General features: G+C 36.4%; 1 protein-coding gene across 9 annotated transcripts in view; it reads left to right on the top strand.

Annotated features, from left to right (window-relative positions):
- Positions 1-15,639, top strand: part of RAPGEF6 (Rap guanine nucleotide exchange factor 6) — a 225,407-nt gene that overhangs the window by 92,389 nt on the left and 117,379 nt on the right. For all 9 annotated transcript variants that reach the window (XM_072629969.1, XM_072629966.1, XM_072629967.1 and 6 more), the window contains one exon: positions 5,156-5,287. In XM_072629969.1, the coding sequence (XP_072486070.1) occupies positions 5,156-5,287 (132 nt within the window). The remainder of the gene's footprint in view (positions 1-5,155; positions 5,288-15,639) is intronic.

The following is a 15,639-nucleotide window of genomic DNA, read 5'->3' as shown; positions in this document are numbered from 1 at the left end:
TTGAAGCTTGAAGGAATCCAGAGATGCTAAGAAGTAAAGTTAGGGGAAGAATTCCAGGTATGGGGGACATCAGTGCAAAGGTATAGAGATGGGAAAATGGACTATTATGTGTGAATAACAAGTAGGTCAGCATGACTTCTCCATAAATTGTTTTGTGGATAGCAGTGTATACGAATACTGGACAGATTAGGTTGTTATGAAGAACTTTAAATGATAGAGAACTTTGTATCTGATCCTTGAAAGAGCCAGTGCTATTTATTGAATAGGGTGACATAGTCATACTTACACTTTAGAAAAATCACTTTGGCAGCTGAATAAAGATGGATTGGAGTAGGAAGAGATGTGAAGTAGGACTATCAATTAAAAGACCATTACAGTAGTCCTGGTAAGAAGTGATGAGAGCCTACCTGAACTAGTATAGTGGCTCTGTGTAAATTGAGAGAAGGAGACATATACAAGAGACATTGTGGAGGTAGATAAGATTTAGCCATAAACTGGATATGTAGGTTGAGTACAAATACAGAGCTGAGGATGACACTCAGGCACAAACCTGTGTAACTGGGAGAATGGTAGTGCCCTCCAAAGAACTTGGGAAGAGGAAAGATATTAAGTACTCTTCAGGGTACATGTAGTTTGAGAGGCCTATGGGATATCCAATTTAAAACATCAAATAGGAAATTGGTGTTGCGAGACTGGAGCTCAAGAGAGACTGGGGCACTATACATATACATATATACATATATATACATACACACACATATACACACATATACATATATACACATATACAAATGTGTGTATGTATATGTGTGTATGAAACCTCTGCATTGAGATAATATTTGAACCTATAAGACTTGATAAGATGTTGCTAAACAGCTAGGTGGTACAATGGGATTGGCTACTGGGTCTGGAGATAACAGTTATACAGCACTTAGCAAAGTAAAATGAGATAATATTTGTAAAACACCTGGCCTGTAGTAGTGCTTGATGAATAATTGTTTCCTTTCTTCATACTTGAAATAATAGAGAGAGAAAAGAAAAAATGTGCTAGGGTACAGCTTTAGATGACCACCACAATTAATAGATGTAACATGGTTAAAGTTACAACAAAGGAGATTGAGAAGGATCAGTCAGACAGGAAGAGAATCATGAGAAGCTAGAATCTGAGAAACCCAGAGAAAAGAAAATTGACAGAAGATATAGTATCAGATGCTTGAAGAGTGGTCAGGAAGAATGAATATTGAGGAAAATCCATTAGATTTGATAATGAACAGATCACTGATAATTTTAGAGAGAGCAATTTCAGTTGAATGATCAAGTCAGAAGCCAGACTGCAAAGAATTTAGAAGAGAGTGAGAAGATAGGAAGTAGACACATGTAACATAGATGACTTTTTAAAAGTTGAGGACAGGAAAAATGTAGGACAATAGCTGGTAGATATAATAGGAATTCTAGTGAGGATTTTTTTTTAAAGATGAAAGATTTAGGGACATGTTTATAGGCAGGTACCAGTAGAAAGGGAGAGATTAAAGATGAGAATGTACGTAGTATAGTGAAATCCTGGCTCTTTTCCAACAAGATGTCTCCCATCCATATAACAAAAATAATTCAAGTATCCTTGAAATTCAGATATAACCATAGAAACAACTTTGTGCAGAAACTCTTCATTCATAAAAACCAGATTGGGTATAAAAAGAGACCTGTCTGTCTGTATGTTCATCAGTAATGAACACTTCGATAGAGGAGATCCAGCACAGAGTCCAAATTGAAGAATGTTTTCATTTGGATGGTGATGCCCTCAATAAGCACCTTTTTATGGATGATAACTGTGCTGCTTTTGTCCAGATCCAGAACATTATTGATCTCCTGGAAGAGATCATTCAAAAGAGTCTGACTTGAACATCTACATAAGAAAGAAGAAATTTATGAAGAACATTTATTTTCCCAGATTATGACATGACACCTGTACAACTTTTCTGTCATTGGACAAATAATACAAATTGGTAACTGGTTGGGCCCAGAGTTGAACAAGAAGAGGAAAGCAGGCTGGATTGCCTTTGGGATTGTGCAGAGTGCCTTGCATCAGAGACAGAGGCTCAATTTTAAAATACCAACATGCTGTAGGAGTTGCTGAGAGGGCAGAGGATAGGTATTTGATGGGTGGAAGCTGTCAGTAACATATAATCAAAGAGAAACTTTGAAGAAGGACAGGAATAAAGGATGTCTTCAAGGAAATGATGTGATAGAAAGAAGAGATGGGCTGGTCACATGTGATGTTGAGAGATTGAAGAGGCAGAATACTGTAGAATCCTTGTTCTGTCATGTTACAACCTTGACTTATTGAGCTTCTGGTCTACTAAAATTCTAGGTCTCCAGATCTAGAGTTCACACAAATTGTGGTTTAGGCACATGATACAATACTAATCATTTTTTTACCCTAAATATAAAATTTTACTTTTATAATGATTACATGTCATCTAACTGGATTTGACCTGTTACTATAGTCAAGACCTTTTTGGATTCTCGTTCTGTTCTTCAGCATATTAGCTGTCTTCCCATCTTTGTGCAATCTGTGGATTTATAATCAATGTTATAGTCATATGTTTGTCTTGGCTATACATGCATCATAATGCATGTTATATAGTTATCCTGGGTTTCTCTCAACCTACTTCTGTAGTCATTTTTTAAAATGTGGTATTCTATACCATTTATATGCCATAATTTATTTAGCACCCATTTTGTTTCCAATTCTTTGTTAGTCAGCCAGCATTTATTAAATATTTGCTCTGTGCCAGGCACAGATATAGTTTCTCTAAAACAGAAAAGCATTGCTTTGAATATTTTTGTACATGAGTCCTTTTCCGTTTTCTCCCCGCAGTCTCTTTGGGCTGTAAGCCTAGTTGGTATCATGAAGGGCAATTCACAGTTTAGTGACTTTCTGGTGATATCTCAAAATTGCTTTCTAGAATAGTTGGATCAATTCACAACTCCACCATAATCCATTAGTATATTAGTCCAACCTCATGCATTCTAAACATTGTCATTTTCCCCTATTTTTGGTTACCTTTGCCCATATAATAGAGGTAATCTGGACCCTCAGAGATGTTTAAATTCTTATTTCTCTTAATATTAATAGCATGGAGCATTTTTTTTTCTACATGGTTCCTGATAGTTTGCCTTTTTCTCTTTAAAAAACTTCATATTCTTTGGTCATTTTTCTGTGGAGAATGACTCATAAAATTTGCATTAGTTTTCTATATATCTTGACTGTCAGAACTTTATCAGAGAAATGTGCTACAAAGATTTTTCCCAGTTAACTCTTTTTTCTGTAACTGTATTGGTTTTGTTTGTGCAAAACTTTAGAGTTTTATGTAATCCGAATTACCCATTTTATTTCTTATGAGCCTTTCTATGTCTTGTTCCATCAAGAACTCTTTTTCTGTCCTTGAATAAGAATGTCTCCTCCTCATTTTTCTCAGATTTGACCTTTTATATTTAGGTCATTTATTCATATTGTAATTTTTTCATTATTGTCTGGAATACCACCATCCTCCTATGAATTTACACTTGAAACCAAGGTGTCATCCTGACTCTTCACTTTCTGTCAGCCCCCATACCCAATCTGTTGCCAAGTTCTTGTTTCTGCCCTTGCAACATCTCTTTTGTGAATTCCCTTTTCTTTACTGATACTGCCTACCACCTTGGTGGGAGCTTTCATCATTTCACACTTGTACCAGTAGCCTGCTGGTTGGCCTCACTGCCTCACGTAGCTTCCCACTCTAGTACATCTGCCAATCAGGAGGCTAAATATAAAGTCCAGTTCCAGCCATGTCTCTCCCTTTCCTTCCCCCCACCCCCTAATTCAGTAAATTTCACTGGCTCCATATTATGTGAAGTATCAAATATAAAATCTTGTTTGTTTTTTTTTGTAATCCAGCCTTTCCCTTTTGAGAAAAGTCTTTTTACACTTGACTCCCCTAGATATACTTTATAACCTAGTGATACTACCCTCTTCAGACAAGATACTCTCCCAATTTCAAGCATTTTCATTGGATGTCCTCCATACCTGGAATAATGTCACTTCTCATTTCCATCTTCTGATGCTTCTATGCCTTTCCTGGACCTCCTCAATCTTAACACTTTCCTCTGAGACAATCTCTGATGATTGTGTGTGTGTGTGTGTGTATGTGTGTGTGTGTGTGTGTGTGTATTTTTTGTTCGCAATTTACTTGTCTTTCTCATTAGACTGTCTTCTTGGGCACAGGAACTTTTTTTTGCCTTTCTTTGTGTTCTTAATGCCTGAAACATAGTCTTACTTAATAAATGCTTATTGACTATGATTTTACTTTTTTATATCTAGGTCATATATTCATTTGAAAGTCTGTATCTAATGCCTACAAAGATGCTTTCTATTTTCCTAGCAATTTTTGTCAGTTAAAGGGCTCTTCCTTACCCTGGCAATTGGAAACATGTTCATTGAACACTATACTGTTATGAATGTTTTCATTCCTAATCTCTTGTATTGTTCAACTTTTCTATGACATAACAGTGCTATTATGTGCTCAGTCAATGTTCTTTCCATGTTGAATGAAAATGAAAAAAAAATCTTTTACTCCGAAGCCTTACACAACAAGTATTCTACTAAAGTCCAGAAACATTTTTTGTTGTGATGGAAGCATTTTTTTTTTCCCCTATCCAGATCAGATAACCAAATAGTTTCAATGTATTGTTTCCCCATTAATCAGGGGATTACATCTAAAGTGAAAATGCTATCTTTTTTTTTTTTTTTTTTACCAAAGTTTCCTCTTCTGTCAGATGAGGGGATAGATCATAAGATTTTTTAAGGTCCTTTTTTTTTCCTCCAAATCCTATGGAGATAGGATCTTTGCTAAAAGAGGAGAGTGACAGATTTTCTCTGTTAGTTATATCAACTTTTTGTCTGACAACTTTTCTGTGTTCTTAGAACTCTAGAACTGTCTCTGCAATCATGGTAAAAATGTATTTGGATCATGCTGTTCTAAAAGAGACATTTATTTTCTTATTAAAATTTTGAGGTATTCACAATATATCTAAAATGAAAATTTATTTCATGTAGAAGTGTTAACATCACAAACACTTTAAAAGGTATGTACTTGAATTTTTTTTCTTTTTTCAGCTTCCAGCAGACCTTAACAAGTTGCACCTTACAGAAAACCCTCATCCACAGGTGACCCACGTCCCTTCTAGCCAGTCTGGATGTAGCATTGCCAGTGACTCAGGGAGCAGCAGTTTATCTGATATCTACCAGGTAATATTTAAGAACAGCTGTCTTGTGTCTTGGTACTGTAATTGAAAGGATTGTCTTTATCACTTTTATAAGCAGCAAATAACTAAGTATTATTAACAATTGGTATTACCTCAGTCCTGTTATCGCCTCAACAAGTCTGTGACCGCAAGTGATTTTTTTCCTTTGATGAAATGGATATACTGCTAGAGTATTGTAACAGCCTAATTCAACAATATTGTAGAAGGTGGGATTTTAACTGGTACTTGAAGAAAGCCAGGAGATGAGGAAGAAGAGAACTCCAGAATTGGAGGCCAGCTAGTGAAAATGCCAAAAGTCAGTAGATGGACTGTTTTATTCAAGGTACTGTAAGGAGGATAGAAGTATTAGATTATAGAGTACATGGAAAGGAAAGATATAAAAAGACTGGACAGGTAGAAAGAAGGCAGGTTATGAAGGGTTTTAAAAGCCAAATAGATTTTGTATTTGTTCCTTGAGGTAATAGGAATCCACTGGAGTTGATTGAGTAGGATGACATGGTTAGACAAGATCTACTTTGGGAAGACCACTTTGGCAGTTGAGTGGAAGATAGGCTGGAATAGAGAGGGAAGTGAACAGAGAGTATAACAGTGCTGGCAATATCACAAAAAAGAGAGGTGTATATGAGAGATGAAGCAAAGGTAGAATCAGTAGGATTTGGCAACAGATTGGTGATGAAAAGTGAGAGAGTAATGTGTCAAGAATGACACGTAGATTGGGAGCCTGGGGAAACGAAATGTAACAGTAGTAACAACAATGATAATAATAGCATTTATGTCATGCTTTAAGGTTTGCAAAACACTTTATGTATGTTATCTCATTTGATCTTCACAACAATCCCACTGTGTCCTTACTTTTAAATCTTTCTCCTTCTACTGGTGCCTTCCCTGTTACCTTTAACTGTGACCATATCTCCCCTATTCTTAAAAAAACTCATTTTGTCTTTTCATCACCCTCTCATCTTATACTTCTTCTGACCTTTGTAGCTAAACTCTTCTTAAAGTTTAGAGCCACTTGTAGTGCCTCCACTTTCTCTCCTCTCACTCTCTTCTTAATCCATTACAATCTGGCTTCCAACCTTATTGTTACACTGCAGTTGTTCTCTCCAAAGTTATCAATGATTTCTTGATCAACAAATCCAATAGACTTTTCACAATCCTAATTCTTCTTGAAACTCTGCAGCCTTTGACACTGCTGATCTCCTTCTCCTTGATCTCTTCTTTAGATTTTTGAGGCACTGCTCTCTCTTGGTTCTCTTCCTATCTTATCTGACTTTTCCTTCTCAGTCTCCTTTGCTAGATCCTCATCCAGGTCACACCCTCTAATTATAAGTGCTCCACAGGGTTCTGTCCTTGGTCCTCTTCTCTTCTTCTCTACATCTTCACTTAGTGATCTCATTAGCTCCCAAATTTAATACCATTACTGATGATTCTCAAATCTATCTATTCTATCCTAACCTCTCTACTAAACTTTCTATCTCACATTTCCTTTTGCCTTTTACACATTTCGAACTGGATATCCACTAGACATTTAAAATTCAACATGTTCAAAATGGGACTCATTATCTTTCCCTGAACTCTACCCCTGCCCCCTTTCCTGTTCTTGTAGGAACCATGTTGTATTGCAACAGCATCCTCCCAGTTCTTCAGGCTCACAACTTAGTTGTCATCCTGGATGCCTATTATCTCTTGGGCCCTCACCTTCTCTCTCCTTCCACCTCCCCACTCCCCGACATCCCCATTCAATCCTTTAAGGGCCTGTTGATTTCATCTTTGCAAAATCTCTCTAATAAGCCCCCTTCTCTCTTCTGACACTGCCACCACTCTGGCGCTGGACCTCATTATCTCACTCTGAACTATTTTAGTAGCTTTCTGATGAGTCTAATCTGCCTCAGGTGTCTCCCCCTTAGTTCTAACCACTCCTTCATTCAGCCACCAAAGTGATTTTCCTAAAGTCTAGGTGTTACCATGTCACTTCCTATTAAGTAAATTTCCTTGGCTCCCTATCATCTCCAGGATCAAATGCAAAATCATCTTTTTGGAGTTCAAAGCCTGTCATAACTTAGCCTCCTTCAGTCTTTCCAAGTTTCTTACACCTTGTGACTTACCATGTTCTCTTAGATTTAGTGACAGCCAGTTTCTGTCTTCAGGTTCTAAGTATTCTCTCTCACTCTCATTCCTACAACATTCTCCTTCCCTCTTCCTGACTATTCACCTCTCTACTTTCCTTTAAATCCCAACTAAAATCTCACCTTCTACAGGGAGGTGCCAACCACTCTTAATTCTGATTCTTTCCTTCTTTTAATTTCTTATTTAATCTATATGTAGCTTTTCGCACATATTTGTTGACTTGTTTCCCCTATTAGTTTGCAAGACTATGTTTTGTATCCTAGGACTTAGCATAGTACGTGGAATATAGAGGGTGCTTAATAAATACTTACTGACTGACAGAAGTAGATTTCTAATCTTCTCAGCCTTTTATGTAAGGGGAAACAGACTGAGAGAGGTCACATAGCTGTTAAGTATCTGAGGCAAGATTAGAACTCAGATCCTCCTAGGCTAGCACTCTATACAGGCATAGCTTGTAGATATTTTGGCTTCAGTTTCAGACCACTACAATAAAACAAATATCACAATAAAGGAAATCATGCTAATTTTTTAGTTTCTAGTGCATATAAAAATTACATTTATACTCTAGTATGTTTATTAAGTGTGCTAATAGTATTATGACCAAAAAATGTACATACCTTAATTGTAAAAACTTTATTCCTGAAAATGTTATCATCTGTCCCTTTAGTGAATAGTAGTCTTTTTGAAGTTTGGAGTGGCGGTGACAATTTCTTAAAATAAGACAACAATGAAATTTGCCACAGCAATTGACTCTTTCGCTTGAACATTTAGAGGCCATTGTAGGTTTAATGTCTGGCCTTATTTCAATATTGTTGTATCTCAGGGAATAGGGAGACCTGAGGAGAGGGAGAGAGAAGGGCAGCAACTGCCTGTCAGTGGAGCAGTCAGAACATAACACAACATTTATTGATTAAGTTTGCTGTCTTAATATGAGTGTAATTTGTGGTGCCCAAAACAGTTACAATAGTAACTTCAAAGATTACTGATCACATATCACCATAACATATATTAATAATTAAAAAGTTTGAAATATTTTGAGAAATATCAAAATGTTTGGAAAAATAGTGGCGATAAACTTGCTGTGTACGTGGTTGCCAGAAATCTTCAATTTGTAAAAAAAATACTGTATCTGTAAAGCACAATAAATAGAGGTGTGCTGGTATACATTTAGCCCTCAGCTGCCTAGTCAGTTTTTTATATGTAAATTAAGGAAGTTAATTATCTCTAAAGTCCCTGCTCACTCTAAATTCTGTGATCTTATGAATTGCAGCTTAACTTGGCTTGTTAAATTGGTATACTTATCTAGAAAGAATTTCCAAGCCATACTATTCTGGAGACTAGGAAATATAGATTATATCACTGTAAACCATATTGTTACTACTTCCATGCTTCAGACAGCAGCACTCTACCCCATAAGTTTGTTTGGGAGTAAGAATCAGAATTGTTTGGTAGCCTGAACCTCCTCAGTAGTGACTTTCAGTTCTTTCTCTTCCATTCCTTCTCACGTGATATGCTTGTTGACTCTGTGTACTAACCTGAGCTTCTTTGGCATACCATTTGAAAACCAGAAATTGAGAACTGGTAAATAGAGAGAACCTCTTGTAAAGACCATAAACTTTTTAAAATTCACTCTTCTTCCTGTTATCTAGTGTGTGTTGTAGTGAATAGTGAAATGGGCCAGAGAAAAGCCAAACCATATTGGTTGTGAAGTAAATAGAAGTGAATAGCTTTAAATGATACTAACAACAACTGATATTTTATCCTTTTAAACATGATTGATAGCAGTATTGGAGATTTCATATAGACCGTATTGAAAATAGTTATGAGAAAGTGAGATATGGTCTTGTATAACTTTTCTTTTCATGCTTGTAAAAGAGGTTTTTTTTTGTTTATTTGTTTATTTAGATTTTACTTTGAAATATTGTTCCCCTTTTTTAATGTCATTCCGCTTCAGGATGCTAAAACAGGAAGAGACCATCAGTTGTATTTTGGAGGTACTGGATCATCAGAAAATTGCCATGGCCTATTTGACTCATTCTGTTCATGCTGTTTTAAGAAGCCTTCCTTGGCGGAGGGGGAAGCATAATTAATATGTCTTTTTTAACTTTTTCTAGTAATGCAGTCCACATGGTTTTGGAAATTTGGAAGTTGTACTAAATGGTAGAGCTTGTGCTCTTTTTACTGAAGGTTGATGGCTCATGCCTGTGGCTTTTGTATAGAGCTTTTAATATATAGCCAAATTATATTTACTTTATAAATTTATAAATCACTTTTAAGTGTTGCTTCTCTCTTCTATGTGTATGACTTAACATCATTGCACTCCTTGTAAACTATGCATTGGCATGAGAGAATATTAAGAAAATTCCTTTCTCTTTAAAATAAGCTATACTTATATTGGTAATTGTCCTAAAATAGCTCATTTGCCTGTTGTTATAGTTTAATAAATACACTTAGAACTTATTTTGATGGGTTTTAAAAGAAAAAGTGAATTGTATCTTAAATACTGAACTTCCTTCCTAAGGTATCATCATAGAATACAGATCATAAGAAACACTGATGTCTCTTCTTCACTAGGGGAAACAAGACTGAAATACATGATGATGCTTATGTAGCTAACATGTTCTAAAACTGTGTGATAAAAATTTTAAGTGTTATACCAGTTTGGAGAGAAAAAACTCTCATTAAAGGCTGAAGTAAAATTTATTCTTCCTTTAGGTACTTGTCTTTGAATGATGAGTTTAAATGTTAGTTGGCCAGTAGTGAGGAGAACATTTGAGGTAGGAGGGAAACAATCTTAGTTGGCAGAATATATACAAAGAACATGATAAGGCCTTTTAGAAACTATTTTTTCTTATTATCCTAATTTTGCTACCTCAGAATATTGAGTTTAAAAGTAAGAAATGCCATATTTGGTACCAAATCAGCCAACACAATGTGCTGCTTCTGCCAGTAGCACCAGAAGGTGATGTGAGTTGATTAGACTTGTGATCCTTTTCTTTACTTTAGAAATGCAAACTTTATTCCCTCTTTGTCTTCATCTTTGGTTCCATTCTTTTCTATTTCTTTGAACAGAATAGAGGTTCAGTAAAAGTATTGATTGCATTTATTTGATTAATAAATATATGAAGACTGAAAGTGAGAATACTCTAGTTATAGTTAAATCATTTTGGTTTGCCATCACCTTCGGAGAGTACATGCAGAGAGTAATGGAGAGAGCATTTATCAAACCTGCCTAGCACTTTTTTTTTTCCTTCTATGGAGAAAATAATCTTGCTACCTTTATTACATTATGTTATATAGTATTGGTTATTTTTTGTGAAAAGTAATATTAGATTGCTTTTTGCATAGAACTTTCCTTTAGAAGAGCACAGAGTACTTTCACTTAACAATTAAGCAACACTTATTGAATGTTGGTCTTATTTTTAATTATAATACTGTGGAATAAAATGTCCAACATTACTAGTATTGTAGAAGAACTAAGAAAAGTTCATTGATAAACTTCATTGTGGTCTCCCGGCATTATCCTGATATTGAAAGGTAATAATCCTGATTTATTCTTGCCCTTGTTATATACCACATGTGGAGTTTTGTATTTACCTTTGAGTGCTATATTTCAGAAGAGACATTGACAACCTGAAACTTATCTAGTCATGGTGAAAGGTCTTGAAACCTTACTATAAGCATTAGTTGAAAGATCTGAGGAAGTTAAGCCTACAAAAAAGAAAAAAAATTGAAGGGAATTAGAAAGGGGACATGATTACTATCTTCACATATTTAAAGTGATGTCATATTGATCAGGGATTAAATTTGTTTCCCAGGTCCTAGTGAGCAGAGCTACTCTAAGATGTTGAAAATAGAGAAAGGCCAATTTTGGTTCAATATAAAGCAATACTTTTAAGTCTAGAATGAATAGCCATTTGCTAGAATGTTGTGTAGACACTGTATGGATCTCAACTCATTTGTGGTGACTGAATTCAGCATGAGGCAGTGAAGCCAGTTCTGGTTCATGAAGTGGATGGAATTGGAGTACATTTGTTATCTCCCCTTTTTCTTACTTCAGTATTACTGTTAATGGAACCACCATCTTCCTGGTCATCTAGGTTCTCAACCTAGGTGTCATCCTTGATTCCTCATTCTCACTTCCATATCCAGTCAATTGCCATGTTCTTGTTTTTACCTTTGCAGTATCTTTTTGCAACATACTTATTCCCTTTTCTGTTCTGATACTGTCACCACTATGGTGCAGGTCTTCATCTCTTCCTACCTAGACTTTTGCAATAGACTGATGTTCCCATCTCAGTTCTCACCTGATTTTAATCTAAACTCTGCCTAGTTAAATTGATCTTCCTAAAAGTCTGATCGTGCTACCCCCATGCATAAAACTCCAGTGCCTCCCTGTTAACTCTAGTAACAAATACAAAATCATATTTGGCTTTAAAAAATAGCATTTTATTCCCCCCTATTACATTTTAAGCATTCATTGTTTTGTTTTTTTTAAGTTTTGAGTTTCGAACTCTATACCTTTCTTCCCTCCCTCCTCTCTGAGAAGGTAAGCAATCTGATATAGGTTATACGTATGCAGTCATATAAAACATTTCCATATTAGCCATTTTGTGCAAGAAGATTGGAACTGAAAAAGAAAGAAAGTGAAAAATATAGTATGCTTCAGTCTGTATTCCCTTCTTGCTGGCATATGCTGGTCCTGTCTCAAATGGTGTATAATTATGTTATTGTACAAACAGCATTAAAAATGGTGTTTATAGATGCAGTGACAGGATACCTGCCATATTGCCATTCTCCTCACTGCAGAGACAGTGGATGGTTATTCCAGAAAATTTAACAATGTGATTTCTAGCAAGGAATGCTTGAAACTTTGACTGAGCTTGAAGTCAGGGACTTTGAATCTAGATAGACTTTAGATTTAACCAAACTATTTTTTCCCTGTTGGCCAGCAGAGTACCTCCCAGAGTTTCTAGACCTGGTAAGTGGCATATGAATCTTTATCCCTCAGTATTCTCCAGACTGGAGAAAAATGGCTTTTATATATCCTACCCGTTGGGGAAGGTAGGCTACTCACTTTGAGGATAGTATCTCCTCTCTTTAGTTGGCCCTGATTCAGTCCAGTCTAGTGCCTCACATTCAGCTCATGGAAAAGAAAGGTTTAGTGTGGAAAGGATACAAAATTGATTCATTTGTTTCAAGTTTCCCTCTACTTTGTTGTCCATGCTATTGTGCAGGTCAGTCCTGCTGAAGAAGAACTCTTTCTCATTGGCTGAATTTTGTACTTGGAAAATTCTGTTAACAGGCTGAACCCTGGTCCCCCTGAGTTAATTAAATTTCAAAGTTGGTTTCAGCACCTTTTAAGGAGAAGCTAATCTAATCTGCATGGCAAATAGTGCTCCTACAACACCTCAACCCTTGGTTAACCTTGTCCTGAAGGCCTTCTAGAGCACCTTAGGTTATTCTTATTTTGAACTCCACTCTAGAGATAAACTTCTAAATTTAGTAGATTTAGTAAATGGTGATCATCAGGATACACAGGTGGATTTCAGATATGTTCTCTGAAATCAGAAAAGTCCAATAAATTTCCTGGGCTTCCTCTTCAGAATATGAAGAACAGAGCAATAGTTTGTTCTCTATTGTGTTCAGAGTGATCTGGGTTCTCCCTTTGTGTTCCCCAAAACTTGACTGAATAGGCTGAACCCTACACTTCCTTTGGGATCATCAGCTACCCCTTTTCTCTCATGTGAACTTCATTTGATTTAGGGTATCTGTTGCTGCTGAAAATCAGTGCAAGCGTCTGTTTGAATTGTGAACTCCATAGCTTGTTGCAATGCAATATCTCATGGACTAACGTTACTGGTTTTGGTTAACAAAATAAGGGTAGTGATAGTCTGGACTCTGAGGGTACTCTGGTACAGAAAGTTATAGTGAATAAACTTGGAATAATGAGACTTTTATTAGTTTTAAGCAGTAAGAATAAGAGAGAAGGTAGATGTTGTGGAGGTAGAATTGATAGAACTTGGTAATTCATTGGATGTAAACAGTAAGAACAAAGATAATTACAAGACTACAGACATGGGAGACTGGATGAATGGTGGTTCCACCAATAGAAATAGTAAAGTCAAAAAGAGGCGTAGTTTTAACAGATAGTACATTGATGAGTTTGAGATGTCAATGGGACCTCAAAGTGGAGCTGTCTTATAGGTGCAGGGGTGGGGAACCTCTGACCTCCAGGTTCATTTATTAAAGGAATTTGTTCTGAGAAGTTTGGATTCGGTCAAAGGACCTCACTTGCAGACCTAGAGGATCACTTGTGGTTTTGAGGCCACAGTTTTCCCCACCCCTGGAAAGGAACTGCTGGTCTCTAGTTCAGAAGAGAGGTCAAGACTAGAGATATAGATTTGGAAATTATTTGCATAGAGAATATAGTTTAAAGGAGTGATAGATCTGAGATAGTAAAGGAAGAGATGGTAAAAAAGAAGACCAAGAACAGGCCCTTGAGGATGATACACATTAAGGAGTTGGGTAGAGATTAAGGAGCCAGCAAAGGAGAGGAAAGACAGAACCAATGAAGTGGCAGAAAGAAAACCAAGAGAGTGTGATAGCTCTAAAGTGAAGGGAAGGAAAAAGAGATCCAGTAATAGATGATGGTGAGCAGGCATCAAAGACTACAAAATTTTTTTAAAAGCCATCACATTTAGCCAATTAGGTCATTGGTGACCTTTGTTGTTTTTACATCACTACCATTTCCAGATATGACACATCCCTTTGCCGTCCACCTGGAATTATTTAAACCTTCCCTTGTGACAAAGAAAAACAGTTAAGCAAAATCATTAATACAGTCATTACTAGAAGTCAGCTTTTTTTTTTTTTTTAAAGAACTACATCAGGAAAGAGGAAAAGAGAAGTGAAATAGTAGCGAGATAGTAGAAAAGTCAAAGTAAAGAAACTTTTTAAATTTGAGAAGACCAGAACATGTTTCTAGGCAGAATGAAAGAATCTAGTTGAGAGAGACAGAGAGAGAGAGAGAGAAAAGGAAGCTGTATGAGAGGAGGCAGCATGATGCAGTGAAAAGAGCCCTGAATTTTAGAGGAGGCATTGTTGTTCAGTTATTCAGTTGTGTCCAACTGTTTATGACCCCATGGACCGTAGCACAGTCGGCCCTTCTATCCTTCACTAATCTCCCCAAAGTCTTTCCAAGCTCATGTTCATTGCTTCCATTAGTACACTATTCATCTCCTCCCTTGCTGTTACCTTCCTCTTTCAGTCTTTCCCAGCATCAGGATCTTTTCCAGTGGGTCCTGTCTTCTCATTATGTGTCCAAAGAGTTAAACTTCAGCTTCAGTATTTGATCTTCTAATGAATATACTAAATTACTTTCTTGAAGTATTGCCCAATTTGATCTTCTTGCTGTCTAAGGGATTCTCAAAAGTCTTCTCCAGCATCACAATTCAAAAGTATTAATTCTACAGTGCTCATCTTTCCTTATAATCCAGTTCTCACAGCCATACATTGCTACTGGAAAAACCATAGCTTTGACTAATGTGAATTTTTGTCAGCAAGACGATGTCTGTTTTTTATCAGATGTCCAGATTTGCCATAGCTTTCCTTCTAAGGAGCAAGTATCTTAATTTCATGGCTGCAGTCACTATATGCAGTGATCTTTAAGCCCAAAAATATAAAATCTGACACTACCTCCACTCTTCTCTCTGTTTACCAGGAAGTGATGGGACCAATTGCTGTTATCTTAGTTTTTTTTTTTAATGTTAAGCTTCAAGCCAGCTTTAACATTCTCCTCTTTCATTGTCTTGCAGGGCCCTCTTAATTCATTTTCTGCCATCAGAGTGGTATCATTTGCGTATCTGAAAGTATTGCTGTTTTTCCCAGCAGCCTTAATTCCTATTTTTGATTAGTCCAGCCTAGTATTTTGCATAATGTATTCTGCATGTAAGTTAAATAAGTAAGGTAGTGATGTACAGCCTTGTACTCCTTTTCCAATCTTGAATCAGTCAGTTGTTCAGTGTTTGGTTCTAACTGTTGCTTCTTATTCTTAGTCTGCATACCAGTTCCTCAGGAGACAAGTAAGATGATCTGATACTTCCATTTTTTTGCAGACTTGCCACATTTTGTTGTGATCCACATAATCAGAGGCTTTAGTGTAGTCAGTGAAGCAGAAGTAGATTTTTTTTCCTGGAACTCCCTTAC

The sequence above is a fragment of the Notamacropus eugenii genome, chromosome 1, assembly GCF_028372415.1.
Source record: "Notamacropus eugenii isolate mMacEug1 chromosome 1, mMacEug1.pri_v2, whole genome shotgun sequence".
Taxonomy (NCBI): Eukaryota; Metazoa; Chordata; class Mammalia; order Diprotodontia; family Macropodidae; genus Notamacropus; species Notamacropus eugenii.
Note: the sequence above shows the minus strand (reverse complement) of the source record. Positions and strands in the feature narration are given on the sequence as shown.